Genomic DNA, 22,027 nt, shown 5'->3' on the forward strand with positions numbered 1-22,027 from the left:
AGATTACATATAGAGATATTTTTTCTGAGGGTTAATCGCCTTTCACTGACCGTTTGTTAAAAGGAAAAACGTCCTTTTTAGGTGTTAGTTATTTAATCTATATTATTTAAATACTATTATAGTATTATTTTTTAATCTTTATATTTGAATTAGCTTTTATTTTTTTAATTTGTTTTAGTACGTTTATGTGCTTTTTATTACTTTTTGTTGTTTTTAAATATTTCTAATTTTAATAACAGTACTGAGTTAGCACTATACTGCTATATATATATATATATATATATATATATATATATATATATGGTTTACATGTAATATTAGTATTTTGTTTACCCCAATTTGGTATTACATTTTTATACAGTTGTTCTACATGACACAAACTAAACCGTTTAAGAGTCCTTTATTTTGTAATATAACACTTCCGGTCAAACGGGGCAGGTTCTGTCAAGGTTGTTATTGCTGCTGTCTTCACATCGTGCATCGCATCAACACAGTGCTGAACTGAACGGCAGACCAATCTCTCATAATAAACAGCCATGATGGGATGTCAAAGAAGACGCACCTCCGTGTCAGGGGCTTTTATGCTTCCCCGTTTACTCTGCCTGATGTGCTTTGCTGTCATTAGTCTGGCTGAGAACATGGACATGGTAAATGTGGTGACGGAGAGGAAAGCGGAGGAGAGCCACAGGCAGGACAGCGCCAACCTGCTCATATTCATCATGTTACTCACACTCACTATCCTCACGATATGGCTCTTCAAACACCGCCGCTTCAGGTTCCTGCATGAGACGGGCTTGGCTATGATTTATGGTGAGATTTAGTTGATGTATTCATATTCAAGTTCACATTCAGGAACCTTGTGTAGGAGGGCACCAGGAATATTGTGCATGAGCTCATTAATGTTCTTGTTCTTGTACAAAGTACTTGTCAATCTGTTCAATAAATTATTTTGCAATGCAGCAAAATAAAAATAAAAAATACAATGACAAAAATTACTTTCAATGCCAACCATAGTATAATCTTAATGCTGTAAGTCACTAATATAGGGCAAATGTAAAATAAAGAATATCCAAGTTTTGACAGATTTACAAAACTGCGAAATTTAGCCAGATTTATGTATTTATATAAGCTGTTTTTTATAAAAATTTTGTCTGTTTTTAATAATTATTGTGTAGTAAATACTTAAAATCTAAATTGAAATCTTAAATATAAATCTTAATTATTTGTAATTGTTAATAATAATATTTTTAATAAATGTAATATTGTAAATCTATTTTAAAGCAGTTATTGTGTAATATATTTAAGATTCAAATTAAGATTTTATTATTTAAGTCTTAATTTATTATATTTTAATAAATGTAATACTTTTAAGTCTTTTAATGCATTTATTGTGTAATAAATACTTTTATCTAAATTGAAATCTTAAATATAAGTATTAATTCATTTATATATTTTAATACATTTAAATCCATTTTTAATTCAATTATTGTTTACTTAATACTTAAATCTTAAATGGAAGTCTTAATTAATTCATAAAAGTAATAATCTTAAGTCTATTTTAAAGCTGCAGTCCGTAGCTTTTTTGGGTTAAAAATTATCCAAAATAATTTTTTTGAGCAAGTACATAACCAGCCAGTGTTCAAAACAATCTGCTTGCCTTAGCTCGATTCAAAACGGTAAGCTTGTAATAATGTTTTTAATTCCAGTGATACTGGTGGATTTCCACGGGAAATTTGAGCATGCCTTTGCGTCATTACGTCACATCTGAGTACATAAAGAAGGTGTCTTGGCTAGTAGGCTATATTGCATGTGAGGATGTTGGAGGTGGAGATTTATAGCCTTTTCTCACAGCACTTGATATAATTAAACTTATCAATTTGATGGCGGATCCAGAAAGGTTCAAACGACAATCACCAGTGACAACTGGAGATTCACCCGTTGTAAAACGCGAAAGACTTCGGAGTGGCTACAGAAAAAAAGAGACTGCAACCGGCCCATGCGAAAACAAGGATAAATATCGGAAGGGCATTAAATGTAGTCACGCAATGCTGATGTTGTTAACATTAATAATTTGAGAACAAAGTATAATTTGCACGGTTTGACGTAATATGATAAGCGATCGTTAATCAGCGCGATTTACTGCAATGCTTTTTTCCAACAAAAGTGGATGTTACTCCACTTTTGTTGGAAAAAAGCATTGCAGTAAATCGCAGAAAATGAAGAAAATACTCACTTGTTCAGATGACATTTTCCGGTGAAAATTCTTATGTTGGTCATACTTCCAAAAAGTAGAATCTGTGATTCCGAATGACAGTATCCACACCGGCGCGGTGACTGACAGCCGCACATTCTCCTCAAAACATTGGATTCATCCGTGCTGTGCTGTGCTGTGCCGTGCCGATGCACAACCCACGTAAAGTTGATAATTCCGTGAATAACTGCAATAGCAGATTTCAAACAGAGATGGCGACAAAGAGGAAAAACTACGGAGTGCAGCTTTAATACAATTATTGTGTAATTCATATTTAAATCTAAATGTAATCTTAAATATAAGACTTAATTTCTATATTTTAATTAATTGAATACACGTAAAGCTTTCAGAATTTTTCTGATTGTCGTCATTGTAGAAAATATGATTACCATGATAAATAATTGCTTTTGTTATTTCTCTGTATGTGCTTTGCTTAACATAATGAGTATTAAAACACTATTTGATGTATATGTTTTTCATCTCCAGGTTTGTTTGTGGGTGTGATTCTGCGCTTTGCGGTCCATTCGCCACAGGACTTCAATGACGTCACCTTGAGTTGTGCCGTGAACAGCAGTCCCACCACCATCCTGGTGAACGTGAGTGGACGATTATACGAGTACAGCCTGAAAGGAGAGGTGCGGGACAGCAAGGGCCATGATGTGCCAAATGCAGAGATGCTCAGGAAGGTACTGATGTTACCTGCAATTTTTAATATTGTTTGTTCCTTCTACTGGATGTGAATGTATAATATTGTATACGGGATTTTGTTTTCACACTTCTAGGTTACTTTTGATCCTGAGGTTTTCTTCAACATTTTGCTTCCACCCATCATCTTTCATGCGGGATACAGTCTCAAACGAGTAAGAATATGATTATCCTAATGAAAAAATTCACAAAATACATAAATAATCAGGAAAAGAAGCTTGTTTAATCAGTAATTCTGTCTCTTTTATCAATGGCTGATGTGGATTAGCTTGTTTCATTTTTAGTAATCTGTTTTTTTTTATTCATTTTAACTATCAGAGGCATTTTTTCAGAAATTTGGGGTCTATCCTCTCCTACGCCTTTGTGGGCACACTGACATCATGCTTTGTAACAGGGTGAGTGATGATATTTTAAAAATAAAAGAGCTTTGCTATGAAAAAAGGGTAACACTAGTTTAGGGTCCAATTCTCACTATTAACCAGTTGCATATTACTAGGATATTTGCTGTTTATTAGTACTTATAAAACACATATTTATGCCTTATTCTGCATTAACCATATTCTGCATCCCTTAACCCTACCCAATACCTAAACTTAACAACTACCTTACTAACTATGGTAGTTAATTGAGGCAAAAGTCGTAGTTAACACTGAGAACTGGACCCTAAACTAAAGTGTGACTGAAAAAAGATAATATTATATAATTCATGTTGGTTTTGTCAAATGTCCTCTGTGCAGGTTGGTGATGTACGGCTGTGTGGTGTTTATGAAAGCCATCGGTCAGCTTGGAGGGGATTTCTTTTTCACTGACTGCCTTTTCTTCGGTGCTATTGTATCTGCTACAGATCCAGGTATTGTTTTTGCTTTAAAATTAGTACACTGAGCTCTTATATTTAATATATTTAGCTATATTAAAATTCACTTCGAATGATTTCATAACCGAGTTTTTAATTTCTTACAGTGACTGTTCTGGCCATTTTCAATGAGCTGAAAGTTGACGTGGATCTCTATGCGCTGATGTTCGGCGAGAGCGTCCTCAATGATGCTGTGGCCATCGTCCTGTCGTCGTGAGTGCACACACACAGCAGCTTCGTGTGAAGTCGTCAGGGCTATATATTCTTGCGTTCAGATAATCTAAATTACACAGATATAAGTTAGTTAGTCACCGTAATACTTATGAGTGTAACAGCTCATCATCCCTCCACTGACTAACTTCACTGCTGTCTTCCATATTCATTGAGTGAGCAAAGAACTTCTTCTGGTATGTGAAATCTTTGGAGTGACTCTCATCAGCGTAGAATTGTGACGAATCTAGATTGACATAAAAGTCGCATGAAGTCCGATATTACTGTTCAGACTGAGGTTGCATCGCAAAACATTAGACCTGTATCTGATTTAGAAAAGATCAGATTCCATGTGGTTTGTGCTCTTCACACTGTCATGAAAAAAGACAAATTTAAGTCGCATATGAGCAAAAAATGGGCCACTTTTGGCTGCAGTCTGAACGTAGCCTACTTCTGTTTAATAGATCAAGAATAAACAGGTTGTTTGCACCACCGTTCAGAGGTTTTTGGTTGGTACGATTTTTTTATGTTTTTGAAAGATGTCCTGTATGGTAAAAACAGTAATGTGAAATTTAAAATAAGTGTGTCCTATTTTAATATATTCAGAAATTAGTGTCTGTTTTACCTTAGAGTCTTTAGTGTCACATGATCCTTCAGAAATCATTCTAAGTTGCTGCTTAAAAAATTATCATTATTTTCAATGTTAAAAAGAGTTGCTGCTTAATATTTTCATGGAAATCGTGATATATTTTTTCAGGATTGTTTGATGATTTTTTTTTAATGAACAGAATTTTTTTTAAATAGTATTCTTTTGTGACATTATAAATGTTTTACTGTCACTTTATATAAGTTTAATGCTTCCTTGCTAAATGAAAGTATTAATTTCCATGTTTTGAGTTATGTCAAGCACACAAGCTTTTCTATGTATTGTAAACATGTTCAGTCAATCATGATAGGCTATGTCTTGTTTTAATATGAAAAAGTATCTTTCTCACCTTCTAACAGATCAATAGTGGCATACCAGCCTGAAGGAGACAATCGTCACACATTTGATGGCAGTGCCCTGCTCAAGTCTCTGGGTGTCTTTCTAGGGTTTTTCAGTGGGTCTTTTGTAATGGGGGCTGCAACTGGAGTCATGACTGCTCTGGTATCTTTATATCTGCGTCATTTACATAACTAGCCAAAATAATCAGTCTAAACCCATCTAAGGTAGTTGATGTATTAATATGTGCTGTTATTTAGGTCACAAAGTTCACCAGGCTGAGAGATTTCCCCTTGCTGGAAACGGCCCTTTTCTTCCTGATGTCCTGGAGTACGTTCCTATTGGCCGAAGCCTGCGGCTTCACAGGTAACTATGGCAACCCTATGATAGAAATCTTTGTTTAGCCACATGCTGCATATGACATAATGGGAGAAGTTAATACTGTTGGTTTATGCAGACAGGTGACTTCTCTAAAATTGCTTTGTTACAGGAATACTTGATTCTAATTTCTGTTTTGCAATATAATGATCGGCTGACTATACATTATCATTTATAAACATCATAAACTATATTTTGGTCACACTTTAGATTAGGGTCCAATTCGCACTATTAACTAACTATAAACTACGACTTTTGCCTCAATGAACTCCAAATTACTGCTTATTAATAGTTAGTAAGGTAGTTTTTATGTATTAAGGGATGCAGAATAAGGCATTAAAGTGAGCTTTATAAGTACTAATAAACAGCCAATATCCTAGTAATATGCAATAAGTGTTAATAATGCATAGTTAATAGTGAGAATTGGACCCTAAACTAAAGTGTTACCTATATTTTTAATCAACTGTGTTATTGTTAACTAAAACTATTGAAAATAGTTTTAAAAAAAAATATATATATATATATATATAAATACTTGATGAAAACTTAAACTAGAGTACTAAAATTACTAAAACTGAAATAAAAATTAATTAAAGCTAAATAAGAACTAAAAATGACAAAAGCACAAGAAAATTGCTAAAACTTACACTGAAAACTGAACATTCAGCATATTAATAAATACTATAATAGTAGATAATATGAATAATACTAAAAGAATCTTCGTTGTTTCTGTGTTTAGGTGTGGTTGCAGTGCTCTTCTGTGGCATGACTCAGGCTCACTATACATACAACAACCTTTCTGCTGAATCCAAAACTAGAACCAAACAGGTAACATGCGTCTGAAAGCCCTCAAACAACTGTACAAACGTTTTACATCTTTGAAGATTGGTATACTGATAGTATTGTCCTCCATTTCCCCCAATAGTTGTTTGAGCTGCTGAATTTCCTGGCTGAAAACTTCATCTTTTCTTACATGGGCTTGACACTTTTCTCCTTCCAGCACCATGTGTTCAATCCCTTGTTCATCATAGGTGCATTTGTATCCTTTTGAAGCTGTGTATTTGTGCTGTACTCATGAATTGTGTACGGATAAACATTCACGCATTATCCTTGACCGTGGCTTTCATTGCCAGTTGGCTATATTTCTTGGCAGGGCGGCCAACATCTACCCCTTGTCTTTCCTGGTAAACTTGGGCCGCAAGAACAAAATCGCCTCCAATTTCCAACACGTCATGATGTTTTCAGGTAATACCTTACTTTTTAATGTGCATACTTTCCTGTTTTCTTTTGCTTATGATGTCATGCTGACCTCACAGGTCTCCGAGGGGCTATGACCTTTGCCCTCTCAATTAGAGACACTGCGACATACGCCAGGCAGATGATGTTTTCTACCACCCTGCTGATCGTTTTCTTCACCGTGTGGGTCTGTGGGGGCGGGACAACCCCCATGCTGTCACTCATGCATATTCGGTGAGTCTTGCATTCTGGAAGCAATGGAAGCAATTTTTTTTTTTTTTTTGCTTAAATTACATTATCTTTCCACAGAGTGGGAGTGGACACAGATCAAGATAATACTGTAAGTTCTACTCATGTCTGCTGGAAATGCAACTGCTGATATCAGAAAAAACGCTGTTTAACATTCAAATATTTACTGTACAAATCTGTACCATAAGGGTAATATAACAGGCTATATTAACTTTCTTGTCTTTTTCTCTTTGCTCACATAGGTCACAGCACCAGATGGGATGACACAAAGAAGTACCAAGCATGAAAGCGCCTGGCCGTTCAGACTGTGGTACACTTTTGACCACAAGTATCCTTCAGTTGTTCTGCCGAGTTCTATCAACGTTTAATTGTTACACCCTTGCTTGCACTCTACATATTGGATTTGACAATCTTAGGCAACCATAATGCACTGTACATCTCCAATAGTATAGCCCCTTTCACACAGAAAGTCCAGAAAATACACTGATAATGTGAAAATGCTAGTGTTAAAACCCTCGGTCAAAGAGTCGCACGATAACTGCGTCATTGCGACAACAAAAGTGTCATCACTACTACACCCCTTATGGCATTGGTCCTGCCTTTTGTTCACACAGGGCACATTCTTCACACAGAAAACACTCTTAACAATTGGCAATATGGCAATTTTCTGGGATCAACGCTCTGTGAAAGGGGAATGTCTTCAGTACAGCATGTTAAACAGTAGAGGGCGCTCATGGTCAACTGTAAAATGTAAATCAAGGTTTCATTTTTCCATCTGGGATTCACTAATGACACATTCGCTACAGTTGTAGTCACATGACATGCAGGTAAAATAATAATGTTTTCTTTTTAGGAAGTGTTTTGATTTATAATGTTACATTTTTGTGATCAATTACTAGCTTTTCATCAACTCATGAACCTCCTGTAATTCACTCATGAACACACTGGTGGAAACCCTGCCCTAGAATTTTCATTTTTCACAAACCGGACTAATGATTATTATGATTACTATTATAATGATTATTGTATAATTATTATAATTCGAGATATCCTACCAGAAGTGCAGTTTGGTATACAATATATAAATAACTTGTGAAAAAAATAGAAATAAATGTTCATGAAATGGTAAAAAAAAAAAAAAAAAAAGTATATAAATTGATCAAAAGTGACAGTAAAGACATTTCTAATGTTACAAAAAAATCTACTAAATGCTGTTCTTTTGTAATTTCTATTCATAAAAAAATAAGCAGCACAGCTGTTTTAAACATTGATAGTTATGATAATAATAAATGTTTCTTGAGCAGCATATTATTATGATTTCTGAAGGATCATGTAACACTAAAGACTGGAGTAATTATGCTTAAAATTCAGCTTTGCCATTACAGGAATAAATTACATTTTTAATATATAATAAAATAGAAAACATTTACTTTATTACAGTTTTTACGGTATTTTTGATTGCAGCCTGTATATGTAACAGTATAACTAATAAAACTAGTAGTAGTATAATTATTTAAGTCATTTTAAATTATGTTTAATCCTTAATGAAGTGGTGCAGTTATTTAAAACCCTTCCTCACACACAGCGGGCCTCCTCTCACTACCACTCTGCCGGCCTGCTGTGGTCCAATAGCGCGCTGTCTTACTAGCTCACAAGCCTATGAGGTAAACCATTGAACCATAGCTGCTTTTGGCTCAGACTACAGTGTAGAAATGTGTAAAATCATATTAGCACATGAGTGTATTCTGAATTGTGCAAATCATGGATTTTCTTCCCCCCTCCCCCACCTCTAGAACGCCGGTCAATTGCATGATGAGGACACAGAGCTGATTCTAAATGACGGAGATGGTTTTATGTACAGTGACATGACGATCAGCACGGACGCCCATGGCATGCCCACCACCTCCACGGGCCAGGCTGGTCTTTACTCACTAGCAGGAACGTCAGATGATCCTCTCGACAGGGAGCTTGCGTTCGGAGGCACCCGTCTGGTCCTCCCCACAGAAGAGCATCCAGACCCGCTGACATCATTTCCTCCTCCTCCACCATCCCCGCCTCTGTCGGACCCTCTGCGCCACAGAGTCTGAGCCTGCCGGACAGCTGCTGACCTCTTGCTCTCCAAGTGATGCTCTTTTTTTTCAGAGAGATTAAGTTAAATGTTTATTTATGCTTTTATTGGTTCATTATTTTGTGCCGTTAATATTTATTTATTTGTCTAGACACTGTTCTACTATGGTTGTGTTGGCTAATCCTTCTGTTTTCTTCCTAATTTCTCAAGAAAAACAAAAATGTGCCATAAAAGATTCTAAATAAATTTTGTGTTTAGTAGTGTGTAGCTCAGACTGAACGTCTGCTTCTATTGTGAATGCATTGATGTGTCTTGATGGATCATTTCAAAGCCATGCATAACTTGTGGGTCAATTGTGGATAAATCTATTTTAATAAGTGCCTCCTCCTGTTTCCTGGTGTTTCCTGTGGCTCATCATTACCTCATTAACATTTACAAGAAAGAGGTTCATATTTGTGAAAAAGTGATTTATTTATAAGTGTTTCCGTTGGACCCTCTAATAAATGAGGATTTATGTACTTTTTAAGCCAGTGTCTTATTGATTAATTAATTTTATTTAATTTACTAAATTAAATTAATTATTGATTAATTTACTAAAAAGATATACTGCCATCGATTTCGTATTTTAACAGGTAAATATTGCTAAACGTAGCTTTCTAGAAATTGCTAGACATACTGCCTGATGGAATTTTGAAGATATTTCAGAAATTGGCTTTTAAATCCATTTTTGATAATGGAAAGGGCTCCTTTTTCATAGAATGAAACTGTTGGATCTTAATTTGATTGTTTTTTGCGGCGAATAAATGAAAACCCGCACACCCTGTGGTTTACGAATCCTACGATGGTAAAATATCTTAATATTCATGAGCCAAATCTTCGTCATTAGATGGTAATTGCGCAGCGCCAGTTTTACCTAATTAATATTAAGAAGAAAGATTTCGCCATTGGACGTCTACCAATGAACGTTAGCATGGCCTAATTAATATTTATGAGCTAAGACTTCTCGACAACCCACCAACGCAAAACCCAACCAAGTGCAAAACACATTGAAACTTTTACTGTGGCTGCAGCGGACAAGACACTTAACGTTACAGCACCGTGTCCCACAGAAAGAGGTAAGTTTAACTTTCTCAACGGTTAAAAACTGAGGATAACAAAGCAGCAAAGAACGTGCTATTCTGCCTACATGCAAAGACCTATGCTAAGAAAAACATCAAATAATAGAGGCAGAAATTTTAGCAAAATAATGTTTTCATATTTAAATAAATAAATAATCAAATATATATTTTCAATATATATATATATATATAGGCCTAATGTAAAAATAATTTTCGTGATTTCAAAAAATATTTTAATCAGTTTAGTGTTGTTGATCGACAGGAATTTATTTCACCTGCCACCAAGACTTATAACAAACATCCATCATTATACTCTTGAAAAAAGTTCACATTTTCAAAATGGTTTCGCTGTTTAATATTTAACCTGTCTAAGACAAAACCTACCCTTACATGTGCAGTATGCTGTTGATTAACCTATGATCTACCAGTGAGTCTGAAAATGAGGTGCATTAATGTAAGTACAGTAATGGGGCGTTGGCTGCAGGGATTTTCTGCATGTTCTTTCAGCCTCTGAAATCTGTTTCTTATTAAAGATTTTCACTCCAGAGATCTAGCCACATGTCTAAGGTATGGACTGATGGGCTGAGAGACTCTGCTGGACAGTTTGTCTAAATTGTCTGCAGAAAGGAATTCACCCCATGAGGGCGATATAAATATCTGATATCTGTCTTTGATGTCCATAACTCTATCATTATCTTTTGCACATTCCGAAGAAGTAAAATGCACAGGAAAATCATATCATACCATTTTCCCATTCTGACACTTTTTGCTGGCTGAAATGATGTGTCTTTACAGACACTGAATTAAGCGTGTTATTACTAAGGTAATTAATATTTAAAAAAAGTTTGGTCGCATACCTTATGAATAGTCCATAAATTAATAACAATAAGTATTGACATAACATACATTGAAAATTGGAGCCAAACTCCCTGTTCATCCCAAGACAAGTATTGTATTGTATCAAGGGTGCATGTATGATCTCATGTGTTTGAGTCACTGGCTCATGACTGATTATGAATCAGGGGCCAGTTGCAACAAACTTCCTAAAAAATTTAATAAATCCTTTGCACTTACTGTATAACAAAGGGTTTTCTTAAAGACTACACAATGAACATTTGACATCACCATCAACAGATCTGTCTGTTCCTCATTTACGTCTGATCCACGCAGATCTAGTTTAACGTCCGTGAAATTATCTTGTGTTCTCCTGCTATTAAGAACACAGTGGGGACCTGTGAAGCATCTGACATTCCCTTAAAGGGATAGTTCACCCAAAAAATTTAATTCTGTCACCCTCATGTTGTTCCAAACCTGTATGAATTTATTTCTTCTGCTGAACACAAAAGATATTTTGAAGAATGTCGGTAACCAGACAGTTGATGGACCCCATTGACCTCCATAGTATGGAAAAAAGATACTATGGAAGTCAATGGCTACCGCCAAAACTGTTTGATTACCAACATTCTTCAAAATATCTTCTTTTGTGTTCAGCAGAAGAAATAAATTCATACAGGTTTGGAACAACTTGAGGGTGAATACTGTAAATAATTAATTTGAATTTTTTTGGTGAACTATCCCTTTAATGTCAGATGAAAAGTTATTCATTTCCTCCCCATTTTTGCTTGTTGGTAAAAGCATATGTCGAAACATTTAGGTAAGAACTCAGTGGATTGATACTAATATGGTTTTTCATATCCCTCTGTTCTGTGTAGGTATTTGACTATGCATATAAAGGCAGATCAATATTTGTTGTAGGCAGATGAGCGCTGCCTACAACAAATATTGCAAACTGTTTGCGTAGAGTGTAAAGGGTGATATTTACACCATAGGGCTGATTTTAAAGTTGATAAGAAACAGCTTTTATTATTATTCTCTGGAAACGTAAAATAACAATTAGGCGTAAGTGGAATCTGTATGTTCGTTTGGCTGGAAGCTAGTTATTTTACTTTACAAAGTTTTAAGTATGAATATTTTTCTTACACAAGCGCATCGCTTCGCTTCAGAAGGCCTTATTAACCTCCCGGAGCAGTGTGGAGCACTTTTATGATGGATAGATTCACTACAATTCCATGAAGCATTGCAAATGACAATCGAATTAAAAACAATGGAGAAATATAAAACAACTGATTTAAAGATGTTGATTATGTCCTGTATATATACAAAGTATTTTGAGAGAATAGTGAGATTGACTTGTGCTTCATGGGAGAAGACGAGCACTAAAGAGCTCTTTCGGAGAAATTTGCTTTTGATTCTCTGATTGGTGGAGATTTCTTTACAGAATCATGGGTAATGTAGTTTTTACCCAGAGTTCCACTGTTAAACATGAATATTTCAAAAATAAGTTGATATAATGTGCACTGATGGCTTCCTTCAACAAAAGCATATACCATTGATTAACAACCTCGTAGCTCACAGTAGTTCCGTCTTTAACGGTTTATAAGTTATTGTTAAAAATGAATTCCCCTATGGAGAAAATGAATAGGATTTTTACTTCCCGAACACGACTGTTGCACTAAATTGTACTTTTGACAGCAAAATCCAGTGACTGGCCATTCAGAAAGTATTCCAGCACGCCATGTAATAAATAGCCTATTGTTACAGCCAGGTCCCTTTAAGAGAAACATTATAAATTATAATGAATTTATGAAGGCATCAGTGTAATTATATGGTGGTTTACATGTGGCTCCAGATTAACCCTATAGAGGAACGGTAGTCTTGTTTGAGTTTCCTCTTAGTGTATTTAGGACTGCAGATCAAGAGGACTAGGGTTACACAGTTGGCCAGCCGTCTCGCCTGTTCTTCTTACCGCCACTTCACTGGCTTCCTGTTTCCAAGCGTTTGCCACATTCTTCAGCAAGTAGATCATGCCAACACAATAACGCTCTACCAAGACCCCCTCAATTTTACCAGCTGTAAAACAGGGTTGATTCCATTACCATATTTCAGATGACCAACATTTGCTAATCAGGACCATTTGTGCCTTAAAATGCATTTAAAAAGCCAATTCATCCAACATATGTTTCTCTGTTTGGGTTAGAGCATATGCACAAGTGCGCTCATGTGTGTGGTTTGCGAATGCAGTAATTACTGTAAAAGTGATATTTTTGAGCTAACCAGCAGGTGATGTCATTGCCCAACTTCTAATTTGGTCGCCTTCATCATATGCACCGCACCCCGTTGTGGGCCTGAAAAGAAAAATAACTTGTTAAATGCATGCAAAAGCAGCATAAAGCAGGAAAAAACATGGTCCGTATCACCATATTATTTTTCTCTTCAGCTGAAGTCTCACAGGCTCTCAAGTTCCCTCATATCGCATCAACCAATGGGTCGCGAGCAGCGTGACTGTTCCAATTCTTCCCCTCGTTTGCTTTGGCTGCTACGCTCGCCCGACTGCGTTCCAGATGCTGGTGCATGAGGTCATCCTGAAACCAGATTCAAGTCTCAACAGTCTGCCATCTCCCTGGAGATCACATTAAATATTTGACTAAAACAAGAGTCTGTCCGTTCGCCATTACATCAGCGTCTGTAAAAATGCCCCCTTTCACACTTATCTGTGACCCATTTAGCGGGTTCCCTTCTTTGCTCATTGTTTGAATTGAGCTGTTTGCTATTAATTCTAACAAGTAAATTAAGTTGTGGCCTAGTGGTTAGCACATGTGCTGTGGCGTTCTTATGTGGGCGATGTGAGTTTGAATCTGGGGTGGGTTTCATGAAAATCTGAAGGAAAAATAATGAAAGTTGTTATTTTTAATGATAAACAATTCTTAAAAATAATAAAAATGTTACTAAAAATGATGACGCATAATAATAATGTCTCACTTTCATTTTTTAGGGAACATTTGAAAAATGAATAAATAAAAATACATATTTTAATAAGGAAAAATATAATCTATAATAATCTAAAAATAATATTTAAAAAAGATAAAGATAATAATATTTTTAAGTCTTTTCAGAAAAACAAATGTTCTTAATCTTGAGCTAGAAAATACAAAGAAAATAATAGTTGAGAAATGTTTTGTGTATCCAGCCCCTGGTTCACATTGTTCTCCTCCTCATTTCTGTCCTTACTTGACCCTCCAATAAATCCCATTTGAAAACGTATGAGCTTTGCTGAGCGGCTGTTAGAACTGAGCTAAAATGTTATCTCCAAATGTCTATCTGGTCTGTCGTTAAAGTTAACTGACCAGGAAACACAGAACTGGAAAAGGTATCATGAAGAACAGCAGATTTCGGAAGTCTTGGAACTTTCTGGAAAAACAAGACCACTTTTGCCAAGTCCTGTAACAGATCCCACATATTTAAGCCTCATTACAGTTCAGATACTTCTCCTGTGTCCATTAAAAAATACTTCTGCTAGTCTAAAACAGACATGGACGGGATATTTGGTTTTAGATGTGTTAGCAGGACCACTGGTCAGCATAGGGGACGATACGCTAGAGAAAGTCAGTGAGATAGAAATTGGCATAGTTTATTCTGGTTTTGGCAGTGATGTTAGAACTTGAGCAAAACATATTTATGGACTGTGCAGTACAATTTGCCCAGTTTAATTTGAAAGTTTGGGATTTTCTGGCTCCATACCCATTAAGGATGTTAGTTAGAGTTTACATTTGCAAAGGAGACAGGAACGTAAACGTGTTATTTTTTTCCTCCGCTTTTGGGACTCGGTAGAGATCAGTAAAATATGTCATACCACGGCCTTTAGTTATTTGACAGACAACACCTAGAAGTTATTCATATGTGATGCATGCTAAATAATTAACCAGATGTGTGAGTGAACTCACTAAGTGAATGAGAGGTTCCCTCTTCAAACTTTGTTAAAGAACTGTTAACATTCCTCATCTCACCACATGCATACCAGACATACTTAAGCACGTATAAACCAAAGCGATCAAATGTGTGCCCGCATACTAAAACATGCACATATTCGCTTGAAGCATTTGCACAAAAGTTAATATTTCATACCCAGGAAGTGTTCTGCCCTCATTTTTAATGACTACATGGGAAAGTACATGACGTTTGTTTTGGCGAGTGAAACAATATGTAATTCAAACCAGGCATTCGTTTATAATCGAATATCTCATAACAAATTCAATTTTTTTTTTTTTATTATTTCCTTGGCTGGTTCACGAGATCATTTGATTTAGGTATGAATGCGTGTAATGAGTGCACTTCTTCATCATCATTACTGTGAAGAGATGTAGGCCTATCATACTGAAGGATCTGTCTTACTTTTAGCCCGTGTCTAGTCTGCTAACCTGCTTTACAACTGAACTGACCCGCTATCAGATCAAGATAAGAACTGAGGACAATAAAAAACATGTGCTGTTTGCTGTTGCCTATGGTTACATAACAGCTCAAAGCAATTTGGCTCCTCCGCTAAAGGGAAAACGGAACAAACTATCTTATCAATAAATTACCTCAGTTTCCTGAGGAAACTCTGCACACTGTTAGTTACATGAGGGGGTGTGGGACGTGTTCAGCTTTTTTTCTTTTTTCCTTTTCTTTTTTTCTACATTTATTCATCATGATGTATTTTTATGACCAAATTTTATGATAACGACGAGGTAATCGCTGTTATTATTTCTCACAGCTGGGTCTATTGGGGGACTATGGCAGATCGTTCCAGTTGTTTTTACTGTCGCGAGGACCTCAGTGGAAAGAAGTTTGTGAGGAAAGACGAGAAACCAGTTTGCGTGCGATGCTTTGACAAGTTCTGCGCCAACACTTGCACAGAGTGTCGACGGCCAATCAGCACCGAGTCTAAGGTAACGCGTGATATGATATGTGTGTGTGTGTGTGTGTGTGTGTGTGTGTGTGTTTTCCATGGGTGGTACTGTTGTTAAAATGCCACGAAAACCCAGGCTGAAATCTTGGTCTAATGTGTTTTGTGCCCTTGACATTAAACTTGACATATGCTTTATAGCTCTGACCCATATCTGTCAATGTCGGATAAGAGCACTTATCATAGGCTACTAATGTAATAGTTTAGAAAAGGTTTTTACAACTTCAGTAATCTATATAAATTAGGCTTTGAAGTCAAGATAAAAGTAGAAATAGGCTACTGTATACATACATTTTTTGTATTTCTCATGTTTTTATATAAATATATATATATATATATTATAATATAATATATGCTCTACCGTTATAAAATGTTGGGGTCGGTAAGATGTTTGAATTTTTTGGGCTGCATTTATTTGATTTAAGAAAATACAGTAAAATCAGTAACATTGTGAAATATTATTACAATCTTTTTTTTTAAAACTGTTTTCTATTTTAGTATATCTTAAAATGTAATTTATTTCTGCAATGGCAAAGCTGAATTTTCAGCATCATTACTCCAGTCTTCAGTGTCACATGATCCTTCAGAAATCATTCTAATATGCTGATTTGCTGCTCGAGAAACATTTCTTATTCTCAATGTTGGAAACAGTTGTGCTGCTTAATATTTTTTTGGAAACTTTTTCCAGATTTTTTGATGAAATAGACTAAAAAATACTAAATGTATTTACTGTCACTTTGTGATTAATTAATGCATCCTTGCTGAAAAAAAAAAAAAAAAAAACGTACTGACCCCAAACTTTTGAATGATAATGTATATTTATATATAAATATATTACTTTCACAAAATATTATTATATTATGTTATATTATATGTGTGTACATCTCTCAGTCTCAGTCCTTTCTCTGTAGGAGCTTCACCATAAAGGACGGTACTGGCACTCAGATTGTTTCCGATGTGCCAAGTGCTATAAGAACCTGGCCAAGGAGTCTTTCACCTCCAAGGATGACAGGGTCCTGTGTGGGACGTGTAGCTCACGTGAGGACGCCCCTCGCTGCCATGGCTGCTACAAGCCCATACTGGCAGGTATAATATAAATGTATTTTTATATTCAGTCAATAAATCATTGTCAAATATTTATTTTCACTGTGGCAAATTGAAAGACAGGGCCTCAGCACACATTGCTTTAAAATAAGATAAAACAACCATTAAATGAACTAAAACATAAAATAAAGACATAACCTGACATTATATTTCTTGTTTAATTCATTTCCTTTTTTTTATGTATAATATATTCATGTGTAACCGACTGTACTTTCCGTTTTTCTCTCTAATGTGTTTGATACAGGCACTGAGAATGTGGAATACAAAGGCAACTCCTGGCATGATGAGTGTTTCACCTGCTATCAGTGTCAAAAGCCAATCGGCTCTAAAAGTTTCATTACAAAGAACAACAACATCTACTGCAGCCCTTGCCACGAGAAGAAATTTGCCAAACAATGCGCTTGCTGCAAGAAGGTGAAAGATTTAGTAGAATGAATGGATTTTTAAGGATCACTTTTAAAGTGATTGATTTCTTAATATTCTGTAAACACAAAACATGTTATTTTATTGCTTCCACATGTTTTGTCCTCCAGCCCATTACCACAGGAGGTGTGAATTACCAGGACCAGCCGTGGCATTCGGAGTGTTTTGTGTGCTCCTCCTGCCGAAAGCCTCTGGCTGGCACCCGCTTCACCTCCCACGAGGAAAAGGTCTACTGTGTGGACTGCTACAAAAGCACCGTGGCGAAGAAATGCAGCAGCTGCCAGAATCCCATTACAGGTTTGAATCCACACACAGACACACAATTCTCGACGTTATGCATTCTTCTTGAACGTATTTGACTTGAACTAAAGTGACAAATAAATCATCCCACAGGATTTGGCAAGGCTACGAACGTAGTGAACTACGAGGGCGGCTCTTGGCACGATTACTGCTTTAACTGTAAGAAGTGCTCTCTTAACCTGGCAGACAAGCGCTTTGTAGCTCGCGATGGAGACATTTACTGCTCTGACTGCTCCAAGAAACTGTAAGCGCCTACTCACCGTGGAGACAAAAAGAGAGATTAATTCAGAAAAAAAATGTCAGCGTTCATTTGAATTTATACAGAAATCCCACATAAATATGTTGAAGTATTGACAAAGGCTTCTGTTATGTTGGTTCTGGCTTCTTTATGAGGGGAGTTTGATATTTCCTGTGAGAAATGTTACATTTACCTAGAGGCTTTGATGGGAAAACTTATCCTCTCTCTTTCCAAAGGCCCATTTGTCTCAGGAAAAATTGTGAGACAGGATGACAGATGGATAATGAAGAGAGGTGTGTGTGTGTGTGTGTGTGTTGTTTGAGACATATGACAGGTACATCTGTGTTTCAGAACGACTTGTTTCATTGTATCAAATGAAGCTTTGTGTTGATAACTTTTAAATCTGTAACAGCTTGTAATCTTGGCTGCTGAACTGCACAGTAATATGGGTTTCTGTATCTTTTAGATTGCTTCCTTGTGATTTGAAATACTAATTGTATTTTTTTTGTAATTGTCATAAAAACCAATACTGGAAAAATTAAAATGCGTAGCTTTTGTCGCTCTCTTTACTTACACATTCTCCTTACAGTAGACTAACATTCAAAAAATACATATTTTACCTTTGTATCATCTGAGAAAAAATAAATAAAGTTGAGATTCTGACAAAACTGCTTGTCATTTGTATTTGCCATGTCTTTTTTTTTTTCATAAAACAGCGACATCTAGTGGCATTATGTAGCTTAGAATTAGTAAATGATAAATCAGTATGTAGGCTTTAAAAACCTCAAAAATATGCTTTGTTTTTAGATAAAAGTCTCTTGTTAATTTAACTGTACCTTTTAAACATGCTATAGAATAAAATGTTCATTTTACTTTATATTGTTTTGAATTACAATAGAACACCAATGTTACCTTAAGCCTAACTCAGATACGACATCATGGTTTCAGCGCTATTATGGAGCTCATAATATGACAAAACGATTTGAATTTGAATTGTGTAAATTTGAATTATTTGCAAGTGTAATCTAACAAAATTGAATTTTAGGTGGTAGTTTAAATAGTTCTGAATTTGATTTTTTTTAAACGAATATTGAACATTTGAAATTTAACAAATTGAAATGTTTTTATGGCTGAATTTTATAGACATGTATTTTCAAACAGCTAGTTTTTTTGTTCTGAATTCATATACTGCAAATATTCAGTTAAAAAAAATACAGATTCAAGTTTTCAAGATGAAGAAATTCGGAACTTCAAATTCAGTTTTCTAAAATTCAAGTTCAAAAATTCAGATCTTACAGAAAGTAGGTCACAGGTCATCCACAGGGAAGAGTAAAGGATCTCAGATAAGTCGAACAGAGCATTTTGGCTGCACTGCAGTAGTTTTCTGCCGCAAACGCGGTGGTGGTTCAAGAGAATCCGTGTATCTTTCGTTCAGTCGTTTTTTATTTAATATTAAGAGTAGAAAAATGAGAAAACAGCTTGAGTATTAGATTTCTAATATTCTAGTAATAATAGTCCTCCGCTGCAGCAGTTGCACGGAGCTTAACGCGTGTATTGCAACTATAGGCTACATTTAATTTTCTCATCAAACAACTAGACTGACGAATGGCTCGGTACAACAGAAGAGCTTAGAAAGGGCTTTTTCTCTGTGTAGACCAGCAGTTGGTCTGGTGTGCGGCACAGCTTGCCCTTTATATTGTACAACAGACCAATTAAATTAGGCAGAATAACTTTTTATATGTTTGGTTGACTGTGTTTCATTTTGATAATGAACAGTCTGCGATATGAAGCAACGCCAGAACTGATACTATGTTGTGTGAGAGCGCGATGCGCGAGCGCCATCTCTTGGATTTGTTCCACTGCTGTTATTTATAGTCATACAGATAATATGACATCATTCGAAACAGTAAAATGTATATTTTTATTTGTGTACATTCAAAATGACTACAAAATATCATGTAATTGAAAAATAAATAAAACAACATGATGCGCTGCTTTAGCGCGTCTCGGTCTCTTTAGATCTTTCTGGCACTCACCAAAAATGAACCAAAATACAGAGAATAGCCTTCTTGGCGCGCCTACTTTTGAAAGTCAACATTTAGATTATTTAACGTGTTTCATGATAAAACGTGACTTAGCCTATACAGTCCAGAAAATAGGCTAGCAGCTATAGGTTATAGCAAATTCAGACCAACTGCTGGTCTACACAGAGAAAAAGCCCTTTCTAAGCTCTTCTGTTGTACCGAGCCATTCGTTAGTCTAGTTGTTTGATGAGAAAATTAAATGTAGCCTATAGTTGCAATACACGCGTTAAGTTTTGTAAGCTCCGTGCAACTGCTGCAGCGGAGGACTATTATTACTAGAATATTAGAAATCTAATACTCAAGCTGTTTTCTCATTTTTCTACTCTTAATATTAAATAAAAAACGACTGAACGAAAGATACACTGATTCTCTTGAACCACCACCGCGTTTGCGGCAGAAAACTACTGCAGTGCAGCCAAAATGCTCTGTTTGACTTATCTGAGATCCTTTACTCTTCCCTGTGGATGACCTGTGACCTACTTTCTGTAAGATCTGAATTTTTAGACTTGAATTTTTGAACTTGAATTTTAGAAAACTGAATTTGAAGTTCCGAATTTCTTCATCTTGAAAACTTGAATCTGTATTTTTTTTAACTGAATATTTGCAGTATACGAATTCAGAACAAAAAAACTAGCTGTTTGAAAATACATGTCTATAAAATTCAGCCATAAAAACATTTCAATTTGTTAAATTTAAAATGTTCAATATTCGTTTAAAAAAAATCAAATTCAGAACTATTTAAACTACCACCTAAAATTCAATTTTGTTAGATTACACTTGCAAATAATTCAAATTTACACAATTCAAATTCAAATCGTTATATTATGAGCTCCATACTATGTTAGATAGATGTTAGCCTTGTACCTGAAAATGCCTCCATTACTTGTTACAAGCATAGACGTTGGAACAGGGGGGGCGGGGGGAGCGGCCGCCCCCCCTCTGGTCAGCTAGCTGGGGGTTTTTTTTCGTTGTTTTTGTTTTCCGTTGTGTTTTTATATATATATATATATATATATATATATATATATATATATATATATATATATATATATATATATATATATATATACACAATATTAATTAAAATGTGTTTGATTTAAGCCAACATTTCAAAATTTTGTGTCATAAAATTTCTTGTCTTTAAGCCTTTCGCACGTACGATCGTGTAATGCCATATTTTAGGTTTCAGACATATAAATTCACATAAGTACTAAAAAAACAATACATTTAGAGTTTGTAAAATACACACTGATGTCTATGGAAGAGGTAATAATAATCCTTTCCAATATAAATCGGCACGTTTTATTCATTTCAGATACACATTGTGTAAGTAACTTTAATGTTTACTCTATTCTTCTCCCAGTTCACCAGCCACTTACTTTTAAGTATTTCGGGAGAAGTGGATGAATTCACGTGTTGTAAATCCAACAGATCCGATTCTCTGAACTGCGTCTGCGGCACAAACTAACATGGCGGCGCCCATCGCGCATACAGCTCAACTAACGCGATCGATATAAAGGTGTTTAAACAACACTTCCACTTGCATGTATTTGACAATCGGAATATCAGATATTTCATGCCATAGCTAACACATTTGTAAATATTCTGAATAAAAAAGGAAAAAATGACATAAAAGCAGATCATAAAAGCAGATCATAAAAGCAAAAAAACAAAAAAACAAAAAAACAAAACAATTCTATGGAAGTCAATGGGGTCCATCAACTGCTTGGTTACTGACATTCTTCAAAAAATCTTTTGTGTTCAGCAGAAGAAACAACTTGAGGGTGAGTAAATTATGACAGAATTTTATCCCTAAGCAAACAAATCCTTCAAACAAATAAAAATTGATTCACATTTGATACTCGCACTCCAATAGTTGTCCAGCATCTTCTAGAAAAACATGCGGTCGCTGGTCCTCTAATTCGGTAGGTGGCGTTGTCACTAATAACCAAGAAAAGCGGTCAAAGTTCAAAGTAACCAAAAAGATACTAAAGTAAATACTTTACACCACTGTTGTAATGTAAATGTCCAAACTCACCAATGTAG

At 35.5% G+C, this 22,027-nt stretch overlaps 2 protein-coding genes across 3 annotated transcripts; both read left to right on the plus strand.

Annotated features, from left to right (window-relative positions):
* Positions 1–458: 458 nt before the first annotated feature.
* Positions 459–9,313, plus strand: slc9a6b (solute carrier family 9 member 6b). The gene is made up of 16 exons (XM_084104010.1): positions 459–810; positions 2,738–2,937; positions 3,034–3,111; positions 3,275–3,351; positions 3,694–3,806; positions 3,917–4,022; positions 5,025–5,166; positions 5,262–5,367; positions 6,119–6,207; positions 6,305–6,418; positions 6,513–6,624; positions 6,696–6,849; positions 6,925–6,955; positions 7,107–7,192; positions 8,423–8,528; positions 8,658–9,313. The coding sequence occupies exons 1-16, from the start codon at positions 537–539 to the stop codon at positions 8,949–8,951; spliced, it is 2,082 nt and encodes a 693-aa protein (XP_083960136.1). The 5' UTR covers positions 459–536; the 3' UTR covers positions 8,952–9,313.
* A 631-nt stretch (positions 9,314–9,944) lies between these two features.
* Positions 9,945–18,574, plus strand: fhl1b (four and a half LIM domains 1b). Of its 2 annotated transcripts, XM_084104146.1 has the most exons (6): positions 9,945–10,047; positions 15,641–15,815; positions 16,744–16,918; positions 17,181–17,350; positions 17,470–17,656; positions 17,753–18,574. In XM_084104146.1, exons 2-6 carry the CDS (start codon positions 15,660–15,662, stop codon positions 17,905–17,907), a joined length of 843 nt encoding a protein of 280 aa, XP_083960272.1. In that variant the 5' UTR covers positions 9,945–10,047; positions 15,641–15,659; the 3' UTR covers positions 17,908–18,574. The 2 variants fall into 2 exon arrangements, with proteins under 2 accessions (XP_083960272.1, XP_083960273.1); XM_084104147.1 differs by lacking the exon at positions 9,945–10,047 and having other exon boundaries at positions 15,235–15,815.
* The last annotated feature ends 3,453 nt before the right edge of the window (positions 18,575–22,027 follow it).

Source organism: Abramis brama (assembly GCF_963993115.1).
Source record: "Abramis brama genome assembly, chromosome: 25".
In the NCBI taxonomy this organism is placed as follows: Eukaryota; Metazoa; Chordata; class Actinopteri; order Cypriniformes; family Leuciscidae; genus Abramis; species Abramis brama.

Excerpts from the sequence above, each read along its gene's own strand:
- slc9a6b (XM_084104010.1), top strand. The coding sequence starts at position 537 with ATGATGGGATGTCAAAGAAGACGCACCTCCGTGTCAGGGGCTTTTATG. Across the intron at positions 3,112-3,274 it reads CGGGATACAGTCTCAAACGA|AGGCATTTTTTCAGAAATTT; the intron begins GTAAGAATATGA and ends TTTAACTATCAG. Across the intron at positions 6,625-6,695 it reads ACACGTCATGATGTTTTCAG|GTCTCCGAGGGGCTATGACC; the intron begins GTAATACCTTAC and ends CTGACCTCACAG.
- fhl1b (XM_084104147.1), top strand. The coding sequence starts at position 15,588 with ATGACCAAATTTTATGATAACGACGAGGTAATCGCTGTTATTATTTCT. Across the intron at positions 17,351-17,469 it reads AATGCGCTTGCTGCAAGAAG|CCCATTACCACAGGAGGTGT; the intron begins GTGAAAGATTTA and ends TTTGTCCTCCAG. Across the intron at positions 17,657-17,752 it reads CTGCCAGAATCCCATTACAG|GATTTGGCAAGGCTACGAAC; the intron begins GTTTGAATCCAC and ends ATCATCCCACAG.